The 26,105-nt window shown below is 41.5% G+C and overlaps 1 protein-coding gene across 2 annotated transcripts in view; it reads left to right on the forward strand.

Moving 5' to 3' along the window:
* Positions 1–24,539, forward strand: part of LOC106567555 (putative E3 ubiquitin-protein ligase DTX2) — a 30,941-nt gene extending 6,402 nt beyond the window's left edge. The window contains exons 3-9 of one of the 2 annotated variants that reach the window (XM_082960275.1): positions 7,162–7,220; positions 8,704–8,856; positions 10,390–10,457; positions 11,117–11,275; positions 19,005–19,166; positions 19,259–19,348; positions 21,398–24,539. In XM_082960275.1, the coding sequence (XP_082816401.1) occupies positions 7,162–7,220; positions 8,704–8,856; positions 10,390–10,457; positions 11,117–11,275; positions 19,005–19,166; positions 19,259–19,348; positions 21,398–21,664 (958 nt within the window). In that variant the 3' untranslated portion in view covers positions 21,665–24,539. The remainder of the gene's footprint in view (positions 1–7,161; positions 7,221–8,703; positions 8,857–10,389; positions 10,458–11,116; positions 11,276–19,004; positions 19,167–19,258; positions 19,349–21,397) is intronic. The other variant, XM_014137015.3, reaches the window with a different exon arrangement.
* Positions 24,540–26,105: the final 1,566 nt, after the last annotated feature.

Consider the following 26,105-nt stretch of genomic DNA (forward strand, 5'->3'; position numbering starts at 1 on the left):
TAAATATGGTATCAGTTTTTATTTTTGATACATTTCTAAACTTGTTTTTGCTTTGTCATTATGGGGTATTGTGTGTGTGTGTGTGTGTGTGTGTATATTGATGAGGGGGTGAAAAAACAATTTAATCAATTTTAGAATAAGGCTGTAACTTAACAAAATGTGGAAAAGGTCAAGTGTCACAATACTTTCCAAAGGCACTGTATCTGACGCACTGGATTAGGGCTGGGAATTGGCAAGGACCTCACAATACGATATTATCGCAATACATAGGCTTGTATTGCAATTCTCAGGGTTCTATATATATTGCTATTTGATGCTCCAAATATTGCTCACTATATATCTGCTGCAAAGAGATGAGAAAACGAGTTTTGATCAGTCAGGAAAATAAAAGTGCTGAAAACATGTTAGCTCACTATTTAAAAAGATGCCGAACAAATGTTTTATAGGATGAGAAATACTGGCGTTTTGGAGCAGGTACAGATGACCACCGGTAGCTAACGCTACCTAAAGTATTAAAAATATATATATATATATTACAGTTGAAGTCGGAAGTTTACATACACCTTAGCCAAATACATTTAAACTCAGATTTTCACAATTCCTGACATTTAATCCTAGTAAAAAATGTCTTGGGTCAGTTAGCACCACAACTTTTTATTTGAAGTATGTGAAATGTCAGAATAATAGTGGAGAGAATTATTTATATCAGCTTTTATTCCTTTCATCACATTCCCAGTGGGTCAGAACTTAAATGTAAGTCATTTAGCAGACGCTCTTATCCAGAGCGACTTACAAATTGGTGCTTGACATACACTCAATTCATTTTTGGTAGCATTGCCTTTAAATTGTTCAACTTGGGTCAAACATTTCAGGTAGCCTTCCACAAGCTTCCCACAATAAGTTGGGTGAATTTTGGCCCATTCCTCCTGACAGAGCTGGTGTAACTGAGTCAGGTTTGTAGGCCTCCTTGCACACTTTTTCAGTTCTGCCCAAACATTTTCTATAGGACTGAGGTCAGGGCTTTGTGATGGCCACTCCAATACCTTGACTTTGTTGTCCTTAGGCCATTTTGCCACAACTTTGGAAGTATGCTCGGGGTCATTGTCCATTTGGAAGACCCATTTGTGACCACGCTTTAACTTCCTGACTGATGTCTTGATGTTGCTTCAATATATCCACATAATTCTCCTCCCTCATGATGCCATCTATTTTGAAGTGCACCAGTCCCTCCTGCAGCAAAGCACCCCCACAACATGATGCTACACCCCCACAACAACCGTGCTTCACGGTTGGGATGGTGTTCTTCGGCTTGCAAGCCTCCCCCTTTTTCCTCCAAACATAACGATGGTCATTATGGACAAACAGTTCTATTTTTGTTTCATCAGACCAGAGGACATTTCTCCAAAAAGTACAATTTTTGTCCCCATGTGCAGTTGCAAACTGTAGTCTGGCGGTTTTGGAGCAGAGGCTTCTTCCTTGCTGAGCGGCCTTTCAGGTTTTGTCGATATAGGACTCATTTTACTGTGGATACCTACACTTCCTCCAGCATCTTCACAAGGTCCTTTGCTGTTGTTCTGGGATTGATTTGCACTTTTCGCACCAAAATACGTTCATCTCTAGGAGACAGAACGCGTCTCCTTCCTGAGTGTTATGACGGCTGCGTGGTCCCATGGTGTTTATACTTGCGTACTATTGTTTGTACAGATGAACGTGGTACCTTCAGGCGTTTGAAAATTTCTCCCAAGGATGAACCAGAGTTGTGGAGGTGTACAAGTTTTTTTTTTTTTTTCCTGAGGTCTTGGCTGATTTTGTTTGATTTCCCCATGATGTCAAGCAAAGAAGCACTGAGTTTGAAGGTAGGCCTTGAAATACATCCACAGGTACACCTCCAATTGACTCAAATGATGTCAATTAGCCTATCAGAAGCTTCTAAAGCCATGACATCATTTTCTGGAATTTTCCAAGCTGTTTGAAGGCACAGTCAACTTAGTGTATGTAAACTTCTGACCCACTGGAATTGTGACAGTGAAATAATCTGTCTGTAAACAATTGTTGGAAAAATTACTTGTGTCAAGCACAAAGTAGATGTCCTAACCGACTTGCCAAAACTATAGTTTGTTATCAAGAAATGTGTGGAGTGGTTGAAAAACGAGTTTTAATGACTCCAACCTAAGTGTATGTAAACTTCCGACTTCAGTTGTATATACAGTACCACACAAGTTTCTTTATTTTTACTATTGTCTACTTTGTAGAATAAGAGAGCTGAAATGAAAACAAAGAAATAACACATGGAAACATGTAGGATGCAAAAAAGTGTTAAACAAATCAATATATTTTAGAATCTTTAAAAGAGCCACCCATTGCCTTGATAACAGCTTTGCACACTCTTGGCATTCACCCAACAGTCTTGAAGGAGTTCCCATATATTTTGTGCTCCTTAGTGGCGCAGCGGTCTAAGGCAATGCCTCTCAGCGCTAGAGGCATCACCACACAACCTGGTTCGATCCCGGCTGTATCACAACCAGCCGTGATCGAGAGTCCCATAGGGCTGCGCACAATTGGCCAAGCGTCGTCCGGGTTAGAGGGTTTGGCTGGGGTATTCCGTCATTGTAAAATAAGAATTTGTTCTGCTGCTTTTCCTTCACTCCGCAGTCCTACTCATCCCAAACCATCTCAATTGGCTTGAGATCGGGTGGTTGTGGAGTCCAGGTCATTGCAGAAATCGACCATGAAGGCCTGATTCACGCCGTCTCCTCTGTACAGTTGATGTTGAGATGTCTGTTTCTTGAACTCTGAAGCATTTATTTGGGCTGCAATTTCTGAGGCTGGTAACTCTCTAATGAACGTATCCTCTGAAGCAGAGGTAACTCAGGGTCTTCCTTTCCTGTGGCGGTCCTCATGAGAGCCAGTTTCATCATGGCGCTTGGATGGTTTTTGCGACTGCACTTGCAGGAACTTTCAAAGTTCTTGACATTTTCCGGATTGACTGACCTTCATGTCTTCAAGTAATGATGGACTGTCGTTTCTCTTTGCTTATTTGAGCTGTTCTTGCCATAATATGGACTTGGTATTTTACCAAATAGGGCTATCTTCTGTATACCACCCCTACCTTGTTACAACACAACTGTTTGGCTCAAACGCATTAAGAATGACATTGTTTTATTTCATTTTTTAAAATGTAATTTAATTAGGCAAGTCAGTTAACTTCTCTGGGCCAGTGGGAAGTTTGCATCCCACCCTATTCAACAGCCAGTGGAATCGAGTGGCGCGAAATACAAATGCCTCAAAAATGCTATAATTTCAATTTCTCAAACATATGACTATTTTACACCATTTGAAAGCTAAGACTCTCGTTAACCTCTTACATCTAGACGTTCCGCTAGCGGAACACCTGCTCCAGTATCCAATGATAGGCGTGGCGGGAATTACAAATTCATCAAAAATACAAAAACTTCAATTTTTCAAACATATGACTATTTCACAGCATTTTAAAGACAAGACTCTCCTTTATCTAACCACACTGTCCGATTTCAAAAAGGCTTTACAGCGAAAGCAAAACATTAGATTGTCAGCAGAGTACCCAGCCAGAAATAATCACACAGCCATTTTTCAAGCTAGCATATAATGTCACAAAAAACCAAACCACAGCTAAATGCAGCACTAACCTTTTGATGATCTTCATCAGATGACAACCCTAGGACATTATGTTATACAATACATGCATGTTTTGTTAAATCAAGTTCATATTTATATCAAAAAACAGCTTTTTACATTAGCATGTGACGTTCAGAACTAGCATTCCCACCGCAAACTTCCGGTGAATTTACTAAATTACTCACAATAAACGTTCACAAAAAACATAATTATTTTAAGAATTATAGATACAGAACTCCTTTGTGCAATCGAGGTGTCCGATTTTAAAATAGCTTTTCGGTGAAAGCACATTTTGCAATATTCTGAGTACATAGCCCGGCATCACAGGGCTAGCTATTTAGACACCCAGCAAGTTTAGCCTTCACCAAAGTCAGATTTATTATTAGAAAAATGTTATTACCTTTGCTGTCTTCGTCAGAATGCACTCCCAGGACTTCTACTTCAATAACAAATGTTGGTTTGGTTCAAAATAATCCATCGTTATATCCAAATAGCGGCGTTTTGTTCGTGCGTTCCAGACACTAGCCGCAGTGTAAATAAGGGTGACGAGCACGGCGCAATTCGTGACAAAAGATTTCTAAATATTCCATTACCATACTTCGAAGCATGTCAACCGCTGTTTAAAATCAATTTTTATGCCATTTTTCTCGTAAAAAAGCAATAATATTCCGACCGGGAATCTGCGTTTAGGTAAACAGACAAAAGAAAACAAAGCATGGGGTCGACGCGGGCACGAGCCTGAGTCTCACAGTACTGTAACCAGCCACTATCCAAACTCGCTACTTTTTTTCAGCCAGAGCCTGCAAAGCCACGATTCAGCTTTTTGCCGCCTTCTGAGAGCCCATGGGAGCCGTAGGAAGTGTCACGTAACAGCAGAGATCCTCTGTAATGGATAGAGATAATCAAGAAGGGCAAGAAATTGTCAGACAGGGCACTTCCTGCATGGAATCTTCTCAGGTTTTGTTCTGCCAAATGAGTTATGTTATACTCACAGACACCATTCAAACAGTTTTAGAAACTTTGGAGTGTTTTCTATCCAAAGCTAATACTTATATGCATATTCTAGTTTCTGGGCAGGAGTAATAATCAGATTAAATCTTTTTTTTTTCCGGCTGTGAAAATACTGCCCCCTAGCCATAAAAAGGTTAATCCAACCATGTTGTCCGATTTTCAAAAAGGCTTTACAGCGAAAGCAAAACATTAGATTATGTCAGGAGAGTACCCTGCCAAAAATAATCACACAGCCATTTTCAAAGCAAGCATATATGTCACAAAAACCAAAACCACAGCTAAATACAGCACTAAATACAGCACTCTTCATCAGATGACACTCCTAGGACATTGTTATACAATACATGCATGTTTTGTTCAATCAAGTTCATATTTATATCAAAAAACAGCTTTTTACATTAGCATGTAATGTTCAGAACTAGCATACCCACCGCAAACTTCCGGTGAATTTACTAAATTACTCACGATAATCGTTTACAAAATACATAACAATTATTTAAAGAATTATAGATACAGAACTCCTTTATGCAATCGCGGTATCAGATTTTAAAATAGCTTTTCGGGCAAAAGCACATTTTGCAATATTCTGAGTACATAGATCAGCCATCACGGCTAGCTAATTTTACACCCACCAAGTTTGGGACAACCTAAACTCAGAATTACTATTAGAAAAATTTGATTACCTTTGCTGTTCTTCGTCAGAATGCACTCCCAGGACTTCTACTTCAACAACAAATGTTGTTTTGGTTCCAAATAATCCATAGTTATATCCAAATACCTCCGTTATGTTCGTGCGTTCAGGTCACTATCCGAAGGGTAATGCGCGAGCGCATTTCGTGACAAAAAATGTCAAAATATTCCATTACCGTACTTAGAAGCATGTCAAACGCTGTTTAAAATCAATTTTTATGCTATTTCTCGTAAAATAGCGATAATATTCCAACCGGACAACGTTTTATTCATTCAAAGAGAGAAACATGGCGAAGTCTCGTGAACGCTCATCTCCAGTGTCACTGTCCCCAGGCTGACCACTTACAAACTCTGCTGCTGTACTTTGCCCAGAGATAGGAGACGCGTCATTCTGCTTTCTAGAGGCTTTAGAGAGCCAATGGAAGCCTTAGAAAGTGTCACGTAACAGCACAGATGCTGTAATTTCGAGAGAGATGCAACAGAAGGACAACACATTGTCAGACATGGCACTTCCTGCATGGAATCTTCTCAGGTTTTGACCTGCCATATGAGTTCTGTTATACACAGACACCATTCAAACAGTTTTAGAAACGTTAGGGTGTTTTCTATCCAAATCTACTAATTATATGCATATTCTCGTTTCTGGGCAAGAGTAGTAACCAGTTTAAATCGGGTACTTTTTTTATCCGGCCGTGAAAATACTGCCCCCTAGCCCCAACAGGTTAATTAAGAACAAATTCTTATTTACAGTGACGGCCTAGGAACAGTGGGTTAACTGCCTTGTTCAGGGGCAGAACGACAGATTTTTACCTTGTCAGCTCGGGGATTCGATCTAGCAACCTTTTGGTTACTGGCCCAACGCTCTAACCACTAGGCTAAATAAATTCCACAAATTAACTTTTTAACAAGGCACATCGGTTAATTGAAATGCATTCCAGGTTAGTACCTCACGAAGCTGGAATGCCTAGAGTGTGAAAAGCTGTTATCAAGGCAAATGGTGGCTACTTTGAAGAATCTGAAATATACACTTTTTTTGGTTACTACATGATTCCATATGTGTTATTTCATAGTTTTTATGTCTACACTATTGTTCTACAATGTAGAAAAAGAAAGAAAATCCTGGAATGAGTGTGTCCAAACTTTTGACTGGTGCTGTATACATATATACACTTTAGGTATCGCTACACTAGATATGCGTAACTGCGGTAGGCCCTCTCTGCATGTGTTCTGGAATACTTGCAGCAGGACTTGTTTCTGCTTTTGCTCTGCTCTCCCTTGGGCACCACTGAACACAGGCCTCAATGGAACAACATGACAGATTTGGAAACCAGGAGGAAATACCGCACAGTGCACCGCAGTCCCCCTGGCCTTTGTCTGACGTGGAGCAGGAAAGACAGATTTTTGGGGGTCCATTGTTCTCCTCCTCATGGGGGCAGGTTCAACTCTGAACACAGGCAGGCATGTTTTAGCAAGGCCACGCTAGCTCCCCATCCATCATTAATCAGAGGAAGGCCATTTTATCTTCTGTGGATTTCCTAGCGTTTTAGTTTAGAATGTTGAAATTCAAATCGTAACCTTTTAGTATTGTTATTGATATACTTGTTAACCTGCAGTGACAGGCTGCAGAACTATTCAATATAGATGATATCGTGGATGGATTCTGCGGTGTCGAGCAAATTTTCTTTGAGAACCACCACATCAGTTTTTCACTTGATTGCTTATGTAATGGTGTGTACGGATTCGTGTGTGCCTTTTTGCCTCCACAATGCTCTGTTAATGTCTGTTTTCCTGTTTCCTCTGCCACAGTATCCCCGCCATTCCTGTGCAACTGAATGGATCCACCAGTGTGAGCTCAGCCCTGGCAGGTAAACAGGTCCCAATAATTCATCCAATTTTCACGCCCCCCATGGTGGTACTACCTGTATTCTTACAGTCCCCATCCATGTGAATTCTAGCGGTTTCGGTAAAGCATTGTTTTTCCTGTTGATGATGGCAGAACTATCTGCTCCATGCGTTTACGTCTCAGTTTGAAAGTAAGAGGGTGAAAAAGTGTTGCGTTTTCACACTCATAAGTTCGAAAAATCGATGTTTCAGCCAAATGTGTAGCCTATGGCAAGCTAATGTCTTAACAAAGATGGCTGATACACCAGAAATGGGCTACACATTTGACAGCACTGTTCAGCAATTGTGTGCTTTAGTAAGCTTATTTGATAGACCTGACAGATTTTAGAGGCACAGCTTTTGTTGACCAGTCATTAAAGCAGTGATACAGAGAACTCCTGTGTGATTTCATGGCAATGGCCTGTCACTGTCTATGGTGTGAAAGCCATTGTCTCTCTAGACAACTAGCCTAGCACCTCAGTTTATCACTGTGCACAATCTCCACAGACCAGGCCCTGTTGTGCTCCAACCAGGCTTGGTTCTTGTCAGTTGCCCAGCCCATGATGTCGTTTATTTTCCAGGGTAGTCTCAGGGGTTTGTGGTCTTAATGAAAAGGGATAGTTAAAGCAATAGTTCCCTTTTTTCTTTCTCGTTAGATTATTTTCGTTACACTTAGGGTGTTGTCGTTTTATCCAAACCGTTTATTTTATTTGTTTATATGGTTATTTCGCAATGTCCTAGCTAGCAGTTTATCTTTTTATGCAAAAATATCTCATTCCCGTTGAGACAGACTGAGGATATATATGTATGTGTGACCAACAGCAATTCAGCTTCCTTTGCATGTGACTGGTCATAAGTCATGACAAGCTCTGATCTGTGAGGAACACTTTTGGTCCAGTTGGGCTTTAGCTAAAATGTTTTGTAGAGAGCCAATGTAGAGTGCATTTTTGAAGATTTTCTTTTGTCACATTTGTAAATATTTTTTTGTGTGCTGGTATTCCTCTTTTTACAACGTACCCTTAATGAATAACAGATTTTTTTTTTCACCTAGTTGGTTCAGGGATTCAAATCGGCAACCATTCAGTTACTGGTCCAATGCTCTTAACCACTAGGCTAAATGCTGTCCAGAATCGAGGCAGAACCTTACAATATGGCTTTAAAGAGGAAATCGATGCATTTATCACATCAGCCCACATCTATTACTGTGGAATGTTAGTCAAACACATTTTCTTTACTGTACAAACATTGAATCCAAATTACTTCTTATTCCTGAATCCGATGTTCTCTATTTAGACCAAGCAGAATTGGTCTGGAAGCTTCCCAAACTTCCCAATACACGCCCTCTTTTCCCACCAGCCAGTCACTGCTTTATCCACCATGTCGCATCCCTTTGGTCCCGATCCCCTTCCAATCCCCCCCACCCCCTCTGCATGTCTCCACCGGTCCTCCCCTGGCCACCCACTCCAGGCATGGCCTCCATTTTGATGTCAGCAGTGGGACTCGGCGTGCGCTTCATGAGTGCCCCCTCCTCCGCTCCTCCTCCCCCCAGCAGCAGCAGCAGGCCCGCGGGCTCCAAAAGTCGCAGCTCGGTTAGGAGGGAAAAGAGGCAGCACAGGACAGGTAGCTACGCCACCCACCCCCCTCCTACCCCCCCATTATGGGCCTGCATCCAGCTCTGTGCCTTGTCACATCCAATGCTTTCCATTGTGTTGTCATCTTGAATCATCCCAAACAAGTTGTAATACATGTTCCCTTTTTTTTTTTTATTCCTTGTGTTTTTGTGGTGGGAAACTAATATGCCTGCCTGGTGAAACATTGGAGATATCCAAGCTAGGAATTCCTATTCTCACTCAGTTTTAGGATCTCAATAGTCACTACAAAAGACTTACAATCAATGGGAGTGATGGGGGCAACTGAAATCAACTCATTGATTTGGTTTGACTTGACTTAAAGGTGATTTGGCACAAAATACATGCATGGTTGCCCCTATTACTTCCATTGATTTTTCACTAGTGGTGGCTAAAGTTAGCTCAAGTTAGTAGTGGCTTTTTAAATAAACCTGATCCATGGATTACATTTCCCCTGGCTGATATACTACTATCGTGTAAGGAACCATTTATCATTAAGTTGTGTGTGTATTTTATATTATATATGCATTTCAAAATGTAACCTGAAAGGCATCTCGGGCAGTGTGTTTTGATTGATTTCTGCAGGCTTGTATAGCTTCCTTTTATTTGTCTTACATGTGCTCGCTCTTTTATCGCATTCCATCGCCCACTTGTCTCTGTACGAATCATTTGCCCTTCCGTGACTCTCTCATTCATATCCACAAATCAGTGTTGTGATGTTGCTTGGCAGTCGACACCGTATTCATTAGCTAACAAACATTGGTGTGTTTCCTTCAGAACTAATCGTGTTCCTGCTTTTTGGATCCAGCTTATCTTCATATAATGCTTTTTATTTACAAAGGTGTTATATGAAGATGGCAGAGCGGACTGACATTCACAAATCTAACTCTGAAGAAGGATCCCAAATGGCACCACATTCCCTATATAGTGCACTACTTTTGACCAGGGCCCACAAGTCTCTGGTCAAAAGTAGTGCACTATGTAGGGAATAGGGTGGCATTTGTGATGCAGACCCTGACTTAGAAAGAAGGAAGAGCAAGAGGGTGCTTTTGGCACATTAGTGGATTAGTGTCAATGACAGCCATAACTGTCAAACATTAATACTGTGTGCTTCAAACTCATGTTACATTTTTGAGCAGTGCTCTTGCATGGTACAGATTTGCCAACGAAGCCTGCCTAAAGTCTGAGCTGCAGCGAAGTGTGTAGGCTACTTCTGCAGAATGAGTTGGGAATTTTTGCTTTAGGCTTTCAGAAGGCAGAAATATAAAATACAGCGAAAAGTGAAGTGTCAGTTAAAAATGTTTTCGGATTAACTATAGGCTATAAAATCTAGGCTATTATTTCTGTGAACATAATTTGTTCGCAAACTGCAAAACAACTAGGCAACCACTGTAGTTTCAACCACTGAAAGCCATGGATAAAAAAAAAAAAAGTCTATACAATTTCTGTCATTATAATACCACCTGTGTCCTGTGTGTGGTTGGCTTCTCCCCAACTCTGTTCATTGTGTCCACTGTCCTCTCAGTCCCGGCCCAGAAACCAGAGGATGTCATTCACCGCTACATGGAGGAAGTGGCCTCTGCTCAAGACGAGGTACGCATGTCAATGTCAATCTCCCTCCATCTTATTTATTTGTTTTTTTGGTATAGGGTGAAGTCGCCCCTAGACGCTGATCTTGGGTCAGTTTAGCATTTTCCCCACTAATGGTTAAGGTTAGGATTGGGGGAAGGGAATCTTATCCTAGATCTGTACCTAGGGGGAACTTCTCCCTGGGGCTGTCTTTTTACGCAGCATTCACTGAAGTAGGGCTCTTGCAGGAGAATCAGTCTTGTTTCCTCGTTCTGGTACACTGGAAATCATTGTAAACATTAAATTAATTACACCTGCTTTTGTTTGCATGTAGTCTCTGACTTAAACCATTTTTGTAAAAATTATACATTCATGTGAAGATGATGTGATTTTTATTTTATACAGAGCCACTCATTTTATTTGTATTGAAGAAAGAAATGTGTTATTTTGCAAAGAATTTGCAGTATGCATGTTGAAAGCAATATGATTTCTCTAAAATGAACACAGGCTTAGCCTATTTCTAAAGCAGTATGAGCAAACCAACTGCTGTTTTGTATACAATACCCATCTGTATCCCCAAGTTATGCCAACCTCAATTTATAGACTTGCAATATAATATCATAGAGATCCTGCAATAATTGTTCTCGTGTAATTTTATTATAACATTCTCCCTGTGGTTTTAGGACTGCATCATCTGTATGGACCGGCTGTCTTGTCCGTCGGATTATGACGTGGCGTCTGAGGGAGCCCAGTCCATCCAGCCTGGCGCCGTGGGCAAGTTCAAGTGTGGACACTCCCTGCACATGCTCTGCATGCTGGCCATGTACAACAATGGTACCAAGGTGGGTGCCACAGATATCCTAAATGTAATTCAGTTGGTTACCTGGAAAACACCAGCCCACATATTGTCCTACATAGAAGCATAACCTTATAATAAAGCATTATAATGGCTTGTACATGCTTATAACAAGTAATGAAGCGTTATACCTGCAGGCTAAAAGTTAAGCGTTACCCACAACATGTCATATTACAGTGCCTTCAGAAAGTATTCACAACCCTTGACTTTTTCCACATTTTGTTGTTACAGCCTGAATTGAAAATTGGTTAAATTTAGAATATTTTGGTCATTGGCCTACACACAATACCCCATAATATCATAGCGGAATTCTATTTTTTGAAATGTTGATATTAATTAACAATGAAAAGCTAAAACGTCTTGAAGGGCTGTGGCGGTCATTAAATTTTGTCGGCCGGTGATTGTCAAGCAAATAACTGCCGGTCTCACGGTAAATGACTGTTAATTAAACACATGTAGCATCTCCTGGCTTCCACGCATAGCCTACAAGCCACTGATGTAGACCATAGGAACATCTACATTTTAAAAAGTCTAATAAATCCATGTAATATAGCCTACACCATCACAGTAAATCCGTTATGTATTTTAGACAGGTCTAAAGAAACATGATATGAAGATGTAGTCTATTTCAAAAGTATAGAATAGCATACTCTGAGTTGTCCATATGTTAGGCCCTGATCAGGCTATGGGCTACACTGTGGGTTACACTAGTTAATTTAGCCTACAAGATTTGCTTAGAATTCCGTGCCATTATTTTATAGTTTGAAGAATACAATTGAACATAGCTGAATAAAATAGAAAGGATATTTTCTCAAAGATTTGAGTGCGCACATGTGGCTATTCTGTGTTGATACAAATGTTGGGCTATATGTTTTGATTTTGGATACATTCTAAGGCTCCATGATGCGACTCCAATGATTTGAAAAAAGTCGCATGAAAGGCATGAGCTCTGCTTTGTTTTTTGCGCAGGCTGTACATTGTCAGTCTCTCATTCACAATTTGACAAGCACTTGACAATGCCACAAATTTCCCGGCTGCCCCCCCTTTTTGTGGCCGTAATGCCCCCTAAAGAAATCCATGACTTTTGCGGCCGTTGTGCCCTTGGGCTGAATATAATAATTATAATTCCCTTCTGCGTGCTGAAGCACCTCACTCACATGGCTCTCCGTCACATGATTGGGTCTTTCTCACAGGTAGCCCGAAGACCGACATATTGGCGACGCAACTGTGTGCGTCCTTATCCAATTCCAAAGTGCATATTTAAGATATTGGAAGAACTGTCCACATTTACTTTTCGTCAGCCAACAAGATGAGTAGGCCTAACAAACAGCAAAAGCACTAGCCTGTCAATCTACTATCCCCCATAGTACAAAAGTTGACTCTTATATGTCTCTACACCTGTTGTAAAGCGTATTAATGTGCTTCATTTTAAGAAGTTAATTGGCCACTTTTTAGTTGTGATACAAACCTTATCAAAACGTATAGGCCTATGGGCTAGGCTACATGAGGTGTGTGACTATGATTTTTAAAGTCGTGAAAAAAAAGAAGCATTCTGTTTCTTGAATCATTCACAAGTGATAGGCTAATATTGTCAGCCAGCATACTATTCTTAATTTAATCTAGTCTTTACATATACTAAATAATCTGTGAAATTTGATTTAGAATGGACCATTATCATGCACCTGTCTCGAAACGGGCAGCTGAAAAAAAAAAAATACATGTACTACTTTCACTAGCCTGTAGAAAGCTGATGAGATCCTCTAAATTTTTAATAGAGGCCATCAGTCTGTTTTCTCACGCAGTTGCATAGCCTATAGAAATGTTGCACAACATGAGCTCATGGGCTCTCATGAAGGGTTTGATTACGTTTGCATTGATGTCAGAGTGATTAGAGGGACAATGTAGTGCTGAGTACCAGGCAGTTAGCAAGTTTGGTAGGCTACTAATGACCATCAGCAGCATTGGAGCTTGGAGAAGCTTAATTACCGTGACTAAACGGTCAGGTGGAATTTGACTGCCATCATGACCCGTGACTGCCGGTGTGGAGGTAATACGGTCATCGTAACAGCCATAGTTTTGAGTTTAAGTATTCTACCCCTTTGTTATGGCAAGCCTAAATAAGTTCAGGAGTAAAAATTTGCTTAACTCGCATAATAAGTTGCATGGACTCACTCAGTGTGCAATAATAGTATTTAACATGATTACCTCACCTCTGTATTCCACACACAAAATTATCTGTAAGGTCACTCAGTTGAGCAGTGAATTTCAAACACAGATTCGATCACAAAGACCAGGGAGGTTTTCCAATGAATTGCAAAGGGCACCTATTGGTAAAAATAAAATAAAGCAGACATTGAATATCCCTTTGAGAATGGTGAAATGATTTATTACACTTTGTAGTGACTGGATGTATTGATACACCATCCTAAGATACAGGTGTCCTTCCTAACTCAGTTGCCGAAGAGGAAGAAAACCGCTCAGAGATTTCACCATGAGGCCAATGGTGACTTTAAAACAGTTACGGAGTTAAATGGCTGTGATAGGAGAAAACAACTGGATCAATGGATGAAAACAATGGATCAATAACATTGTAGTTACTCCACAATACTAACCTAAATGACAGAGTGAGAAAGAAGCCTGTACAGAATGTGTGTGTGTGTGTGTGTGTGTGTGTGGTGTGTGTGTGTGTGTGTGTGTGTGTGTGTGTGTGTGTGTGTGTGTGTGTGTGTGTGTGTGTGTGTGTGTGTGTATATATATACACTGCCCAAAAAAATAAAGGGAACACTAAAATAACACATCCTAGATCTGAATGAATGAAATAATCTTATTAAATACTTTTTTCTTTACATAGTTGAATGTGCTGACAACAAAATCACACAAAAATAATCAATGGAAATCGAATTTATCAACCCATGGAGGTCTGGATTTGGAGTCACACTCAAAATTAAAGTGGAAAACCACACTACAGGCTTATCCAACTTTGATGTAATGTCCTTAAAACAAGTCAAAATGAGGCTCAGTAGTGTGTGTGGCCTGTATGACGTGGCGTTGGTGGATGGAGCGAGACATGATGTGCTCAATTGGATTCATGTCTGGGGAACGGGCGGGCCAGTCCATAGCATCAATGCCTTCCTCTTGCAGGAACTACTGACACACTCCAGCCACATGAGGTCTAGCATTGTCTTGCATTAGGAGGAACCCAGGGCCAACCGCACCAGCATATGGTCTCACAAGGGGTCTGAGGATCTCATCTCGGTACCTAATGGCAGTCAGGCTACCTCTGGCGAGCACATGGAGGGCTGTGCGGCCCCCCAGAGAAATTTCACCCCACACCATGACTGACCCACCGCCAAACCGGTCATGCTGGAGGATGTTGCAGGCAGCAGAACTTTCTCCACGGCGTCTCCAGACTCTGTCACGTCTGTCACGTGCTCAGTGTGAACCTGCTTTCATCTGTGAAGAGCACAGGGCGCCAGTGGCGAATTTGCCAATCTTGATGTTCTCTGGCAAATGCCAAACGTCCTGCACGGTGTTGGGCTGTAAGCACAACCCCCACCTGTGGATGTCGGGCCCTCATACCACCCTCATGGAGTCTATTTCTGACCATTTGAGCAGACACATGCACATTTGTGGCCTGCTGGAGGTCATTTTGCAGGGCTCTGGCAGTGCTCCTCCTTGCACAAAGGCGGAGGTAGCGGTCCTGCTGCTGGGTTGTTGCCCTCCTACAGCCTCCTCCACGTCTCCTGATGTACTGGCCTGTCTCCTGGTAGCGCCTCCATGCTCTGGACACTACGCTGACAGACACAGCAAACCTTCTTGCCACAGCTCGCATTGATGTGCCATCCTGGATGAGCTGCACTACCTGAGCCACTTGTGTGGGTTGTAGACTCCGTCTCATGCTACCACTAGAGTGAAAGCACCGCCAGCATTCAAAAGTGACCAAAACATCAGCCAGGAAGCATAGGAACTGAGAAGTGGTCTGTGGTCACCACCTGAACCACTCCTTTATTGGGGGTGTCTTGCTTATTGCCTATAATTTCCACCTGTTGTCTATTCCATTTGCACAACAGCATGTGAAATGTATTGTCAATCAGTGTTGCTTCCTATGTGGACAGTTTGATTTCACAGAAGTGTGATTGACTTGGAGTTACATTGTGTTGTTTAAGTGTTCCCTTTATTTTTTTGAGCAGTGTATATGTGTGTGTGTGTGTGTGTGTGTGTATATATATGTGTATATATATATGTGTGTGTATATATATGTGTATATATATATGTGTGTGTATATATATGTGTATATATATATGTGTGTGTGTATATATGTATATGTGTGTGTGTGTGTGTGTGTGTGTGTGTGTGTGTGTGTGTGTGTGTGTATATATATATATGTGTGTGTGTGTGTGTGTGTGTGTGTGTGTGTGTATATATGTATATATATGTGTGTGTGTGTGTGTGTGTGTGTATATATATATATGTGTATATGTATGTATGTATGTGTATATATATATGTGTATATATATATGTATATATATGTGTATATATGTATGTGTGTGTATATATGCTTCATGGTGGGAACGACAAATGCAAAGATCATCCGCTCACCTACTCTGCGTCTCACAAAGGCACTGCGCCATGAAGGCCTGATTCACGCAGTCTCCTCTGAACAGTTGATGTTGAGCTGTTTGTTGGTTTGAACTCTGAAGCATTTATTTGGGCTGCAATTTCTGAGGTTGGTAACTCTCTATTGAATGTATCCTCTGCAGCAGAGGGCTTATGAGCTGTTCTTGCCATAATATGTACTTGGTCTGTTAACCCTATTTGGTATCTTCTGTATACCACCCCTGCCTTGTCACAACATTACTGATTGGCTCAAATGCATTAAGAAGGAAAGAAATTCCACAAATTAATTTTTAACAAGGCACACCTGTTAATTGAAATGTATTCCAGGTGACTACCTCATTCTCTCAGCTGGTTGAGAGAATGCCAAGAGTGTACAAAGCTGTCATCAAGGCAAAGGGTGGCTACTTTGAAGAATCTCAAATATAAAATATTTTGATGTTTTAACACTTTTAACTACATGATTCCATATGTTTCATAGTTTTGATGTCTTCACAATTATTCTACAATGTAGAAAATAGTACATTTATAGAAAAACCCAGGAATGAGTAGGTATGTCAACTTTTGACTGGTACTGTATGTAAATGAGGTATTTCTGTATTTCATTTTCAAGAAATAAAAACCTGTTTTCACTTTGTCATTATGGATTAGTGTGTGAGAAATGTAATCCATTTTGAATTCAGGCTGTAGCACAACAAGTCAAGGTGCCTTCAAAAAGTATTCATACACTGTGCAGTGTATTCGCACCCTTTGACTTTTTCCATGTTTTGTTACAGCCTTATTTTTTAATTTTAACCGCCTTTTTCTTCCCAATTTCCATCTTGTCTCATCGCTGCAAGTCCCCAATGGGCTCGGGAAAGGCGACGGTAGAGTCATGTGTCTATGACACCCCTAACCATGCTCCTTAACACCCGCCAGCTTAACGCGGAAGCCAGCCGCACCAATGTGTCGGAGGAAACACTTTCCAACTGGCGACCGGGGTCAGCCTGCAGGCACCCGGCCCGCCACAAGGAATCGCTAGGGCACGATGAGCCCCGGCCAAACCCTCCCCTAACCTGGACGATGCCGGGCCAATTGTGCGCCGTCCCATGGGACTCCCGGCCACGGCTGGTTGTGGAAGAGCCCTGGAATGAACCCGGGTCTGTAGTAACACCTCTACCACTGCGCCACCCGGGAGATTCTCATCAATCTACACACAATATGCCATAATGACAAAGCGAAGAGAAAAAAAACGGGTTTTTCAAAATGTTAGCAAATTTATGGAAACAGAGAAAAGATACCTTATTTACATAAGTATTCAGACCCTTTGCTTTGAGATTCAAAATTGAGCTCCGGTGCATCCTGTTTCCGTTGATCATTCTTGAGATGTTTATACAACTTTATCGGAGTCCACCTGTGGTAAATTCAATTGATTGGACATGATTTGGAAAGGCACGCACCTGTCTATATAAGGTCCCACAGTTGACAGTGCATGTCAGAGCAAAAACCAAGCCATGAGGTTGGAGAAATTGCCCGTAGAGCTCCTGAGACGGGATTGTTTTGAGGCACAGATCTGGGGAAGGTTACCCAATCATTTCTGCAGTGTTGAAGGTCCCCAAGAACACAGTGGCCTCCATCATTCTTAAATGGAAGATGTTTGGAACCACCAAGACTTCCTAGAGTATTCAGACCCTTTAACCTTTACTTTGTTGTCGCACCTTTGGCAGTGATTACAGCCTCAAGTTGTCTTGGGTATGACGCTATAAGCTTGGCACACTTGTATTTGGAGAGTTTCTCCAATTTCTTCTCTGCAGAGTCTGTCAAGCTCTGTCAGGTTTAATGGGGAGCGTCGCAGCACCGCTATTTTCAGGTCTCTCCAGATTATTTTGATCGGTTTTAAGTCTGGGCTCAGGCTGGGCCACTCAAGGACATTCAGAGACTTGTCCCGAAGCTACTTCTGCGTTGTCTTGGCTGTGTGCTTAGGGTCGTTGTCCTGTTGGAAGGTGAACCTTTGCCCCAGTTTGAGGTCCTGAAGAGCAGGTTGGAGCAGGTTTTCATCAAGGATCTCTTTCCCCTGATCCTGACTAGTCTCCCAGTCCCTGCAACTGAAAACATCCCCACAGCATTATGCTGCCACCCATGCTTCACCGTAGGGATGGTGCCAGGTTTCCTCCAGACGTGACGGTTGGCAATCCGGCCAAAGAGTTCAATCTTGGTTTCATCAGACCAGAGAATCTTGTTTCTCATGGTCTGAGAGTCTTTAGGTACCTTTTGGCACACTTCCAGCAGGCTGTCATGTGCCTTTTTACTGAGGAGTGGCTTCCGTCTTGCCACTCTACCATAAAGGCCTGATTGGTTGGGTACTGCAGAGATGGTTGTTCTTCTGGAAGGTACTCCCATCTCCACAGAGGAACTCTGGAGATCTGTCAGAGTGACCATCAGGTTCTTGTTCACCTCCCTGGCCAAGGCCCTTTTCCCCCCCAGTTGCTCAGTTTGGCAAGGCGGCCAGCTCTTGGAAGAGTCTTGGTGGTTCCAAACTTCTTCCATTTAAGAATGATGAAGGCCACTGTGTTCTTGGGGACCTTCAATGCTGCAGAAATGTTTTTGCCTCGACACAATCCTGTTTCGGAGGTCTATGGACAATTCCTTCGACCTCATGGCTTGGTTTTTGCTCAGACATGCATTGACAACTGTGGGACCTTTTATATAGAAAGGGGTGTGTGTGTGTGTGTGTGTGTACCTTTCCAAATCATGTCCAATCAATTGAATTTTCCACAGGTGGACTCCCATCAGGTTGTAGAAACATCTCAAGGATGATCAATTTTGTGTCTCATAGCAAAAGGTCTGAATTCTTATGTAAATAAGGCGTTTCTCTTTTTATTTGTAGTAAATTTGATACCATTTTTAAAAACCTGTTTTCGCTTTGTTGTGGGGTATTGTGTGTAGATTGAGGAAAAATATTTTAATCAATTTTAGAATGAGGCTGGAACAAAATGTGGGAAAAGTCAAGGGGACTGAATACTTTCCGAATGCACTGTACAGATCCTTTTGGTATTTTGTAAAGAAAGTCTGCCTCCGTTGGGTGTCTTCTAAGGTGGTTGACTGTCTGTTCTCTGTTCCAGGATGGCAGCCTCCAGTGCCCCTCATGCAAGACAATCTACGGGGAGAAGACTGGGACGCAGCCCAAGGGGAAGATGGAGATCTATAGTATCTCCCAGTCCCTCCCTGGCCACCCCGACTGTGGAACTATCCAGATAATTTACAGCATCACCCATGGGATACAGGTACACACACAAGACACACACACACAAGACACACACATTAGACACCACGAGCCACTCACTCACTCACTCACTCACTTCCTCACTCTCTCCAGGGTCCAGAGCACCCTAATCCCGGGCAGTCGTACACCTCTAGAGGCTTCCCTCGCTTCTGCTTCCTCCCAGACAACAAAAAGGGCAGAAAGGTAAGCAGCTATCTTACAACGAACCAACACACTGCAAACAGTTGACAACACCCTGGATGTGCTCATAAGGGCACGCAACAGAAAATGAGCAGTTCTCAGTTTTTTTCCAGTTTGCTCCCTAATGAACACAACCTTTGACTCTGCTCTGCTCATGTAACCGGTGCTGTACTGCACCGCCGTAGCTCCGCTGTGTGTGTGTGGTCCTTTTGTAGCTCCGTTGGTAGAAGACGTGGACTTCGGTGATCAGGCTGTTTTCAATGTAATGAGTTTCATCTGCATCCAAAAGAAAATACAAAAACATTTGTAGAGCACATATGTTCTGCCAATCATTGCCTCTCTCTACAACATAGACACAATACAAAGGACGGTGATCCGTCAAGGAGCTAGCCATCATTCACAAATACAACACACTAGCTAGCTAACAACCAGATGTTGAACAGAAAAGGCGTGCCTACCTCTCTGCGTCAAAATGATTTGAGCATGCAGGGCAAAACGTAAGTACCCGCTCCCCTATTCCCCAGGATTCGGTCAAGCATAATAACTCGACATGCTATATGAATTTACAAACCTGGTGAAATTCACAAAATATTTGAACAACTGTTACACTCACACATTCCTCATATGTGCTAAAACCAGTCTAGGAAGTCTGACTGAGCAGTTTCAGGGGGGGAAAAGAAAAAATATTTAATTTTCAGGTGTACCATTCAAAATAGTGAAACCTCTCACTTGAATATCTTGTTCCAATTTCTCATTACTATTTTAATTTACCATTCATTGCGACCAACTCCGCTGCTCTGTTGGCTATATTTAATAAATGCTTATTTACTGTACAGTGTGAGCTAATTGTTTTATTGATAATTCATCCAAATGTTCTTGCCAAAGAAAAATCAATTTCTATATCTGATGTCCTGTCACTGTCGACGCGAAATCAGATGGGCATACTTCTACCATAACCTAGAGACAATGCAGACCACCTTAAAAGGGACATTCAGCATTTTATAACTTAATGTTAGACTACTTTCAGGGTGAGAAACCTTCTATGGGCCAGGAGAAACTTAAAAGGGGGTTTACTTTTAAAGGGGGCCGAACTGACAGATTTTGCTTCGGGTTTTCCTTATTTGAGAACACAAGATTTGGGTCTTGGAGGCATGGTTGGATGTGTGTGTGTGTGTGTGTTCGCACGTGGGAAGCGTTTGTACGTTAACTATGGCAAAACGGTACCACAGTCACTTACTCGTCTAAATAACTTCAAAACATTCTAACCTGCTCTGCTAGGGGGAGTAAAATGGTTAGAGTGAGGTGTGAAAGTCACTGTAAATTAGCTCATACTCTTATAGTTCTATGTTCACTATGTATTTTGTATATAATATACAGTATTTACATTGTTTAAAGTCCTCTCTATTGTCTCTATATTACATTTCTATATGTCTTGCTAGCAGCACCATTTTACCAAGTCAAATTCTAAAGGTGATTCTGAAGTACAGTACATGGCACTTTTGCCAGCCAGTGTGCGACCGTGGCAGTTAGGTCGCTGTTGGATATCTATGGGGATAGTTGGTGATTATCCAATTACACAATGTACGTGGGACAATATTTTCTAGTTTTCTCATTAAATGTCAAAAAGTGTACTTTCAAGGTATTTGTTTATTTTTAAATTATCCAGAAATTAATGTAAAATGTTGTTATTAATCTAAACACGGATCATATTTCAGAGCACACGGTAAGGTTTCAAATGACACCAAGACTGTCTTTGTAGCATCTACACACTCATCGTTGTAGTGTCTTTAAAGAAGGCCTGGGTAAGGTAAGGCCAAAATGTCACATTTTTAATTTCAATCAATTATTTCTCAATAATAATTTTGGGTAGACTTCAAAGGTATGCCAAAGGGCATTTCAATGCATTTAATTTCAGGAACATCATATCTTTGAGCCAATCTCGTATGGCGTTGCCCACTACAAACTTCAAGTAACTTTGGCCACCGCTAGCTAAAAGTCCATGGCAGTGATGGGGGCATGTCATCTCTAATTTCATGTCTAATTTCATGTCAGGTGCTGGAGCTGCTGAAGGTGGCTTGGACACGGCGCCTCATTTTTACGGTGGGAACGTCCAGCACCACGGGCGAGCCCGATACGGTGGTGTGGAATGAGATCCACCACAAGACGGAGATGATGTCCAACGTGTCGGGCCATGGCTACCCGGACCCCAACTACCTGGACAACGTGCTGTCCGAGCTGGCCTCCCAGGGGGTGACCGACGACTGCCTCCTCAGACAGGAGGGCCCCAGCCAGGGAGGAGCGTCAAACTCTAGACTGTGAAAACTGACCTTGAATCAGTTACTGAAATCTGGTTATGGCTAGGGAGCATCCCACTGTGAAACTGACCGTGAATCACTTTCCTTGTAATGTCACAACTTCAACATAGAGAACATAAGGGATAAACCAAGTATTCACATTCCCACCTGGATGTGTTTTTATTAAGTATTCAATGCAAAGCGTATGTCTAAGTGCAGTGTGCTGAATACTGCACATACTGATAATGTGGGGTTTGACTTGGACTTTATTTGCCATAGTAGTGCTCCATCAGCTCTTGGTTTAGTCACCTAGGCTGTCTTTCAAAAGGAACCCTGTATACATCCCGATATACTTTTGTAGTTGTCTGTCTCTGTCTCTGTCTCACCTCTTGACATGCACCATGGAAAGTGCCAGCTCTCGCGGGGAATATAGAACATCAGTAGCACTTTTAGTTTTGACAGTGCATTTAATTAACACATGTTAATTACCAGGTTATGTGGTTGATAGTTAAAAAATATATATTTTTTAAGTAAATTATGCAAATATATTTTTTTTTCTTTTTCTGTTGAGCAATGTAGTTACCAAATACACAGGCATATAACAAAAACAAAATGGTAGCAAAGTGAGTACTTGTTTGATTGTGTTATAATGGAGGAAAAACTTTTTTATTGGGCATTTTCATTTTTGGCTGTAATGAAAGCACAGTAAAGGAACAGATTTGCCTGTAAATGCCAGTTATATTAGAAGCATAACCCGTAAGAGAAACTTCTCACTTTGCCTTTGTTTCAGTTGTATTTTTTGTTCTTAATGCATTATAATTGAAAGGTGGAATCCTTAGTTGCTACATCCATGTTTTACTTAAATTAATGATATGTACCCATTGATTCTTGAAAAATATAACTTATAAATGCCTCATGAGCTTAGTTCAATTGTCATACCCCATCAGAACCCAAAATAGAAGCTTGCTACTCCAATGTTTAAATAATGTATATTTAAACAAAATCTGAATAGCCTCAACATGTTTAAAACTATACATTTGTATATAATGGATGGTCAGTCCTTGCATCTATGAATTTTGAGAGTGGTTATGTTTCTCCAGGCCCATCCCTCAGCTTTTTACCAAAGCACAGACAGGGTGATCGCTTTATTTAAAAAAAAAAAATTCACCAGGTAGGCAAGTTTGAGAACAAGTTCTCATTTACAACCGCGACCTGGCCAAGATAAAGCAAAGCAGTTCGACACATACTACAACAGAGTTACACATGGAGTAAAACAAACATACAGTAGAATATAAGTCTATATACAATGTGAGCAAATGAGGTGAGATAAGGCAGGTTAAGGCGATAAATAGGCCATGGTGGCGAAGTAAATGCAATATAGCAAGTAAAACACTGGAATGGTAGATTTGCAGTGGATCAATGTGCAAAGTAGAAATACTGGGGTGCAAAGGAGCAAAATAAATACAGTAGGGGAAGAGGTAGTTGTTTGGGCTAATTATAGATGGGCTATGTACAGGTGCAGTAATCTGAGCTGCTCTGACAGATGGTGCTTAAAGCTAGAGAGGGAGATAAGTGTTTCCAGTTTGAGATTTTTGTAGTTCGTTCCAGTCATTGGCAGCAGAGAACTGGAAGGAGAGGCGGCCAAAGGAGGAATTGGCTTTGGGGGTGACCAGTGAGATATACGAGCTGGAGTGGGTGCTACGGGTGGGTGCTGCTATAGTGACCAGCGAGCTGAGAGAAGGGGGGACTTTACCCAGCAGGGTCTTGTAGATGACCTGGAGCCAGTGGGTTTGGCGACGAGTATGAAGGGAGGGCCAGCCAACGAGAGCGTACAGGTCGCAGTGGTGGGTAGTATATGGGGCTTTGGTGACAAAACTGATGGCACTGTGATAGACTGCATCGAATTTATTGAGTAGGGTATTGGAGGCTATTTTGTAGATGACATCGCCGAAGTCGAGGATAGGTAGGATGGTCAGTTTTACGAGGGTATGTTTGGCAGCATGAGTGAAGGATGCTTTGTTTTTGCGAAATAGGAAGCCAATTCTAGATTTAATTTAGGATTGGAGATGTTTGATGTGAGTCTGGAAGGAGAGTTTACAGTCACCTAGGTATTTGTAGTTGTCCACATATTCTAAGTCAGAACCGTCCAGAGTAGTGATACTGGACGGGCGGGCAGGTGCAGGCAGCGACCGGTTGAAGAGCATGCATTTAGTTTTACTTGTATTTAAGAGCAGTTGGAGGCCACGGAAGGAGAGTTATGGCATTGAAGCTCGTCTGGAGGGTTGTTAACAGTGTCCAAAGAAGGGCCAGATGTATAGAGAATGGTGACGTCTGCATAGAGGTGGATCAGAGAATCACCAGCAGCAAGAGCGACATCATTGATGTATACAGAGAAGAGAGTCGGCCCAAGAATTGAACCCTGTGGCACCCCCAGAGACTGCCAGGGTCCCGGACAACAGGCCCTCCGATTTGACACACTGAACTCTATCTGAGAAGTAGTTAGTGAACCAGGCGAGGCAATCATTTGAGAAACCAAGGTTTCAATTAAGGATTTTATCTTTAACCATTTAAAATTGGGGAAACAAGCAGATTTGTAATGCAGTCACTCTTAATGCAAACAAAGCTGGGCCTGTGTTCATAAAGCATCTCAAAGTAGCAGTGCTGATTTAGGATCAGGTCCTCCCTGCCAATGTAATCTTATTCATTATGATCAAAAATGCAGAACTGATCTTGTATCAGTACACTTAGTGTCCTTCTGAGACGCTTTATGAATACTGGCCCTGATGCTTTGCTACACCCACTTACAGTGCATTCTAGGCCGTCATTGAAAATAAGAATTTGTTCTTAACTGACTAAATAGTTAAATAAAGGTGAAAAATAAAATTCGCAAAGTATTCAGACCCCTTGACTTTTTCCACATTTTATGTTACAACCTTATTCTAAAATTAATTTTTTTCCCCCTCATCAATCTACACACAATACCCCATAATGACAGCATAAACAGGTTTTATACATTTTTGCAAATGCATTAAAAATAACTGACTTTTACATAACTATTCAGACCCTTTACTCAGTACTTTGTTTGAAGCACCTTTGGCAGCGATTACAGCCTCGAGTCTTCTTGGGTATGATGCTACAAGCTTGGCACACCTGTATTTGGGTTGTTTCTCTCATTCTTCTCTGAAGATCCTCCATGACCATGGCCCTTCTCCCCCGATTTTCTTAAGAATGATGGAGGCAATTGTGTTCCTGGGGGCCTTCAATGCTGCAGAAATGTTTTGGTACCCTTCCCCAGATCTGTGCCTTGACACAATCTTGTCTGAGCGCTCCGAACAATTCCTTTGACCTCATGGCTTGGTTTTTGTCTGACGTGCACTGTCAACTGAGGGACCTTTTATATAGACAGGTGTGTGCCTTTCCAAATCTATTGAATTTACCACAGGTGGATTCCAAGTTGTAGAAACATCTCAAGGATGATCAATGGAAACCGGATGCACCTGAGCTCAATTTCGAGTCTCATAGCAAAGGGTCTAAATGCTTATGTAAATAAGATATATATATATATATAAGTATAAATATATAAGTATAAATATATAAGTATAAATGTGCAAAAATGTCAACCTGTTTTCATTTTGTCATTATGGGGTATTTATTGAATCATTCTTTATTAACAGCAAGCTGGAGAAGTCAGTCAAACATGGATGCATAAAGTACCAGTCTGAAGTGAGCTCTTCCAAGGCTGTCACGTTAGTTCTCTCGTGCTGCTTCCACAGACAAGTTATATTTGCATGATTTAGCTTATTCATAATTAATTCATCATTAATGCTTGCTTCATGTATGTGACCGACCAGTAGCTCACGAGGCTTCTCTCCAAGCTGAGACCTTGAATCTTAGATATCCCTTTCGGTCTCAAAACAATGTTCTGGGCGTACTGCCAAATTGCAGATACCGATTAGTGAGGATTCCCCCCCCAGGCACAATCAATCAGTCACTTGCATGAACCTTGTCGAATTGGTTATTAGAAAAGCACAAACATAAAATGTTTCTTCACATTCCCTCCCCTTATCACTTTTGTGACAATCATTACATTTCAAGGTAAGCATTGGATTATAGCTTCTATCAAAAGGTTCTATACTTCTATTAAAGTAAGGGAAATCAACACATAACCAGATTCTTCAGTATTTCAAACCCTTCGTTCTGTGTTATACAATAGTACAGTCATGGCCAAAAGTTTTGAGAATGACACAAATATTAATTTCCACTAAGTTCGCTGCTTCAGTATCTTTAGATATTTTTGTCAGATGTTACTATGGAATACTGAAGTACAATTACATGCATTTCATAAGTGTTAAAGGCTTTTATTGACAATTACATGAAGTTGATGCAAAGAGTCAATATTTGCAGTGTTGACCCTTCTTGTCCAAGACCTCTGCAATCTGCCCTAGCATGCTGTCAATTAACTTCTG

The sequence above is a fragment of the Salmo salar genome, chromosome 13 (assembly GCF_965601325.2).
Source record: "Salmo salar chromosome 13, fSalSal1, whole genome shotgun sequence".
Lineage (NCBI taxonomy): Eukaryota > Metazoa > Chordata > Actinopteri > Salmoniformes > Salmonidae > Salmo > Salmo salar.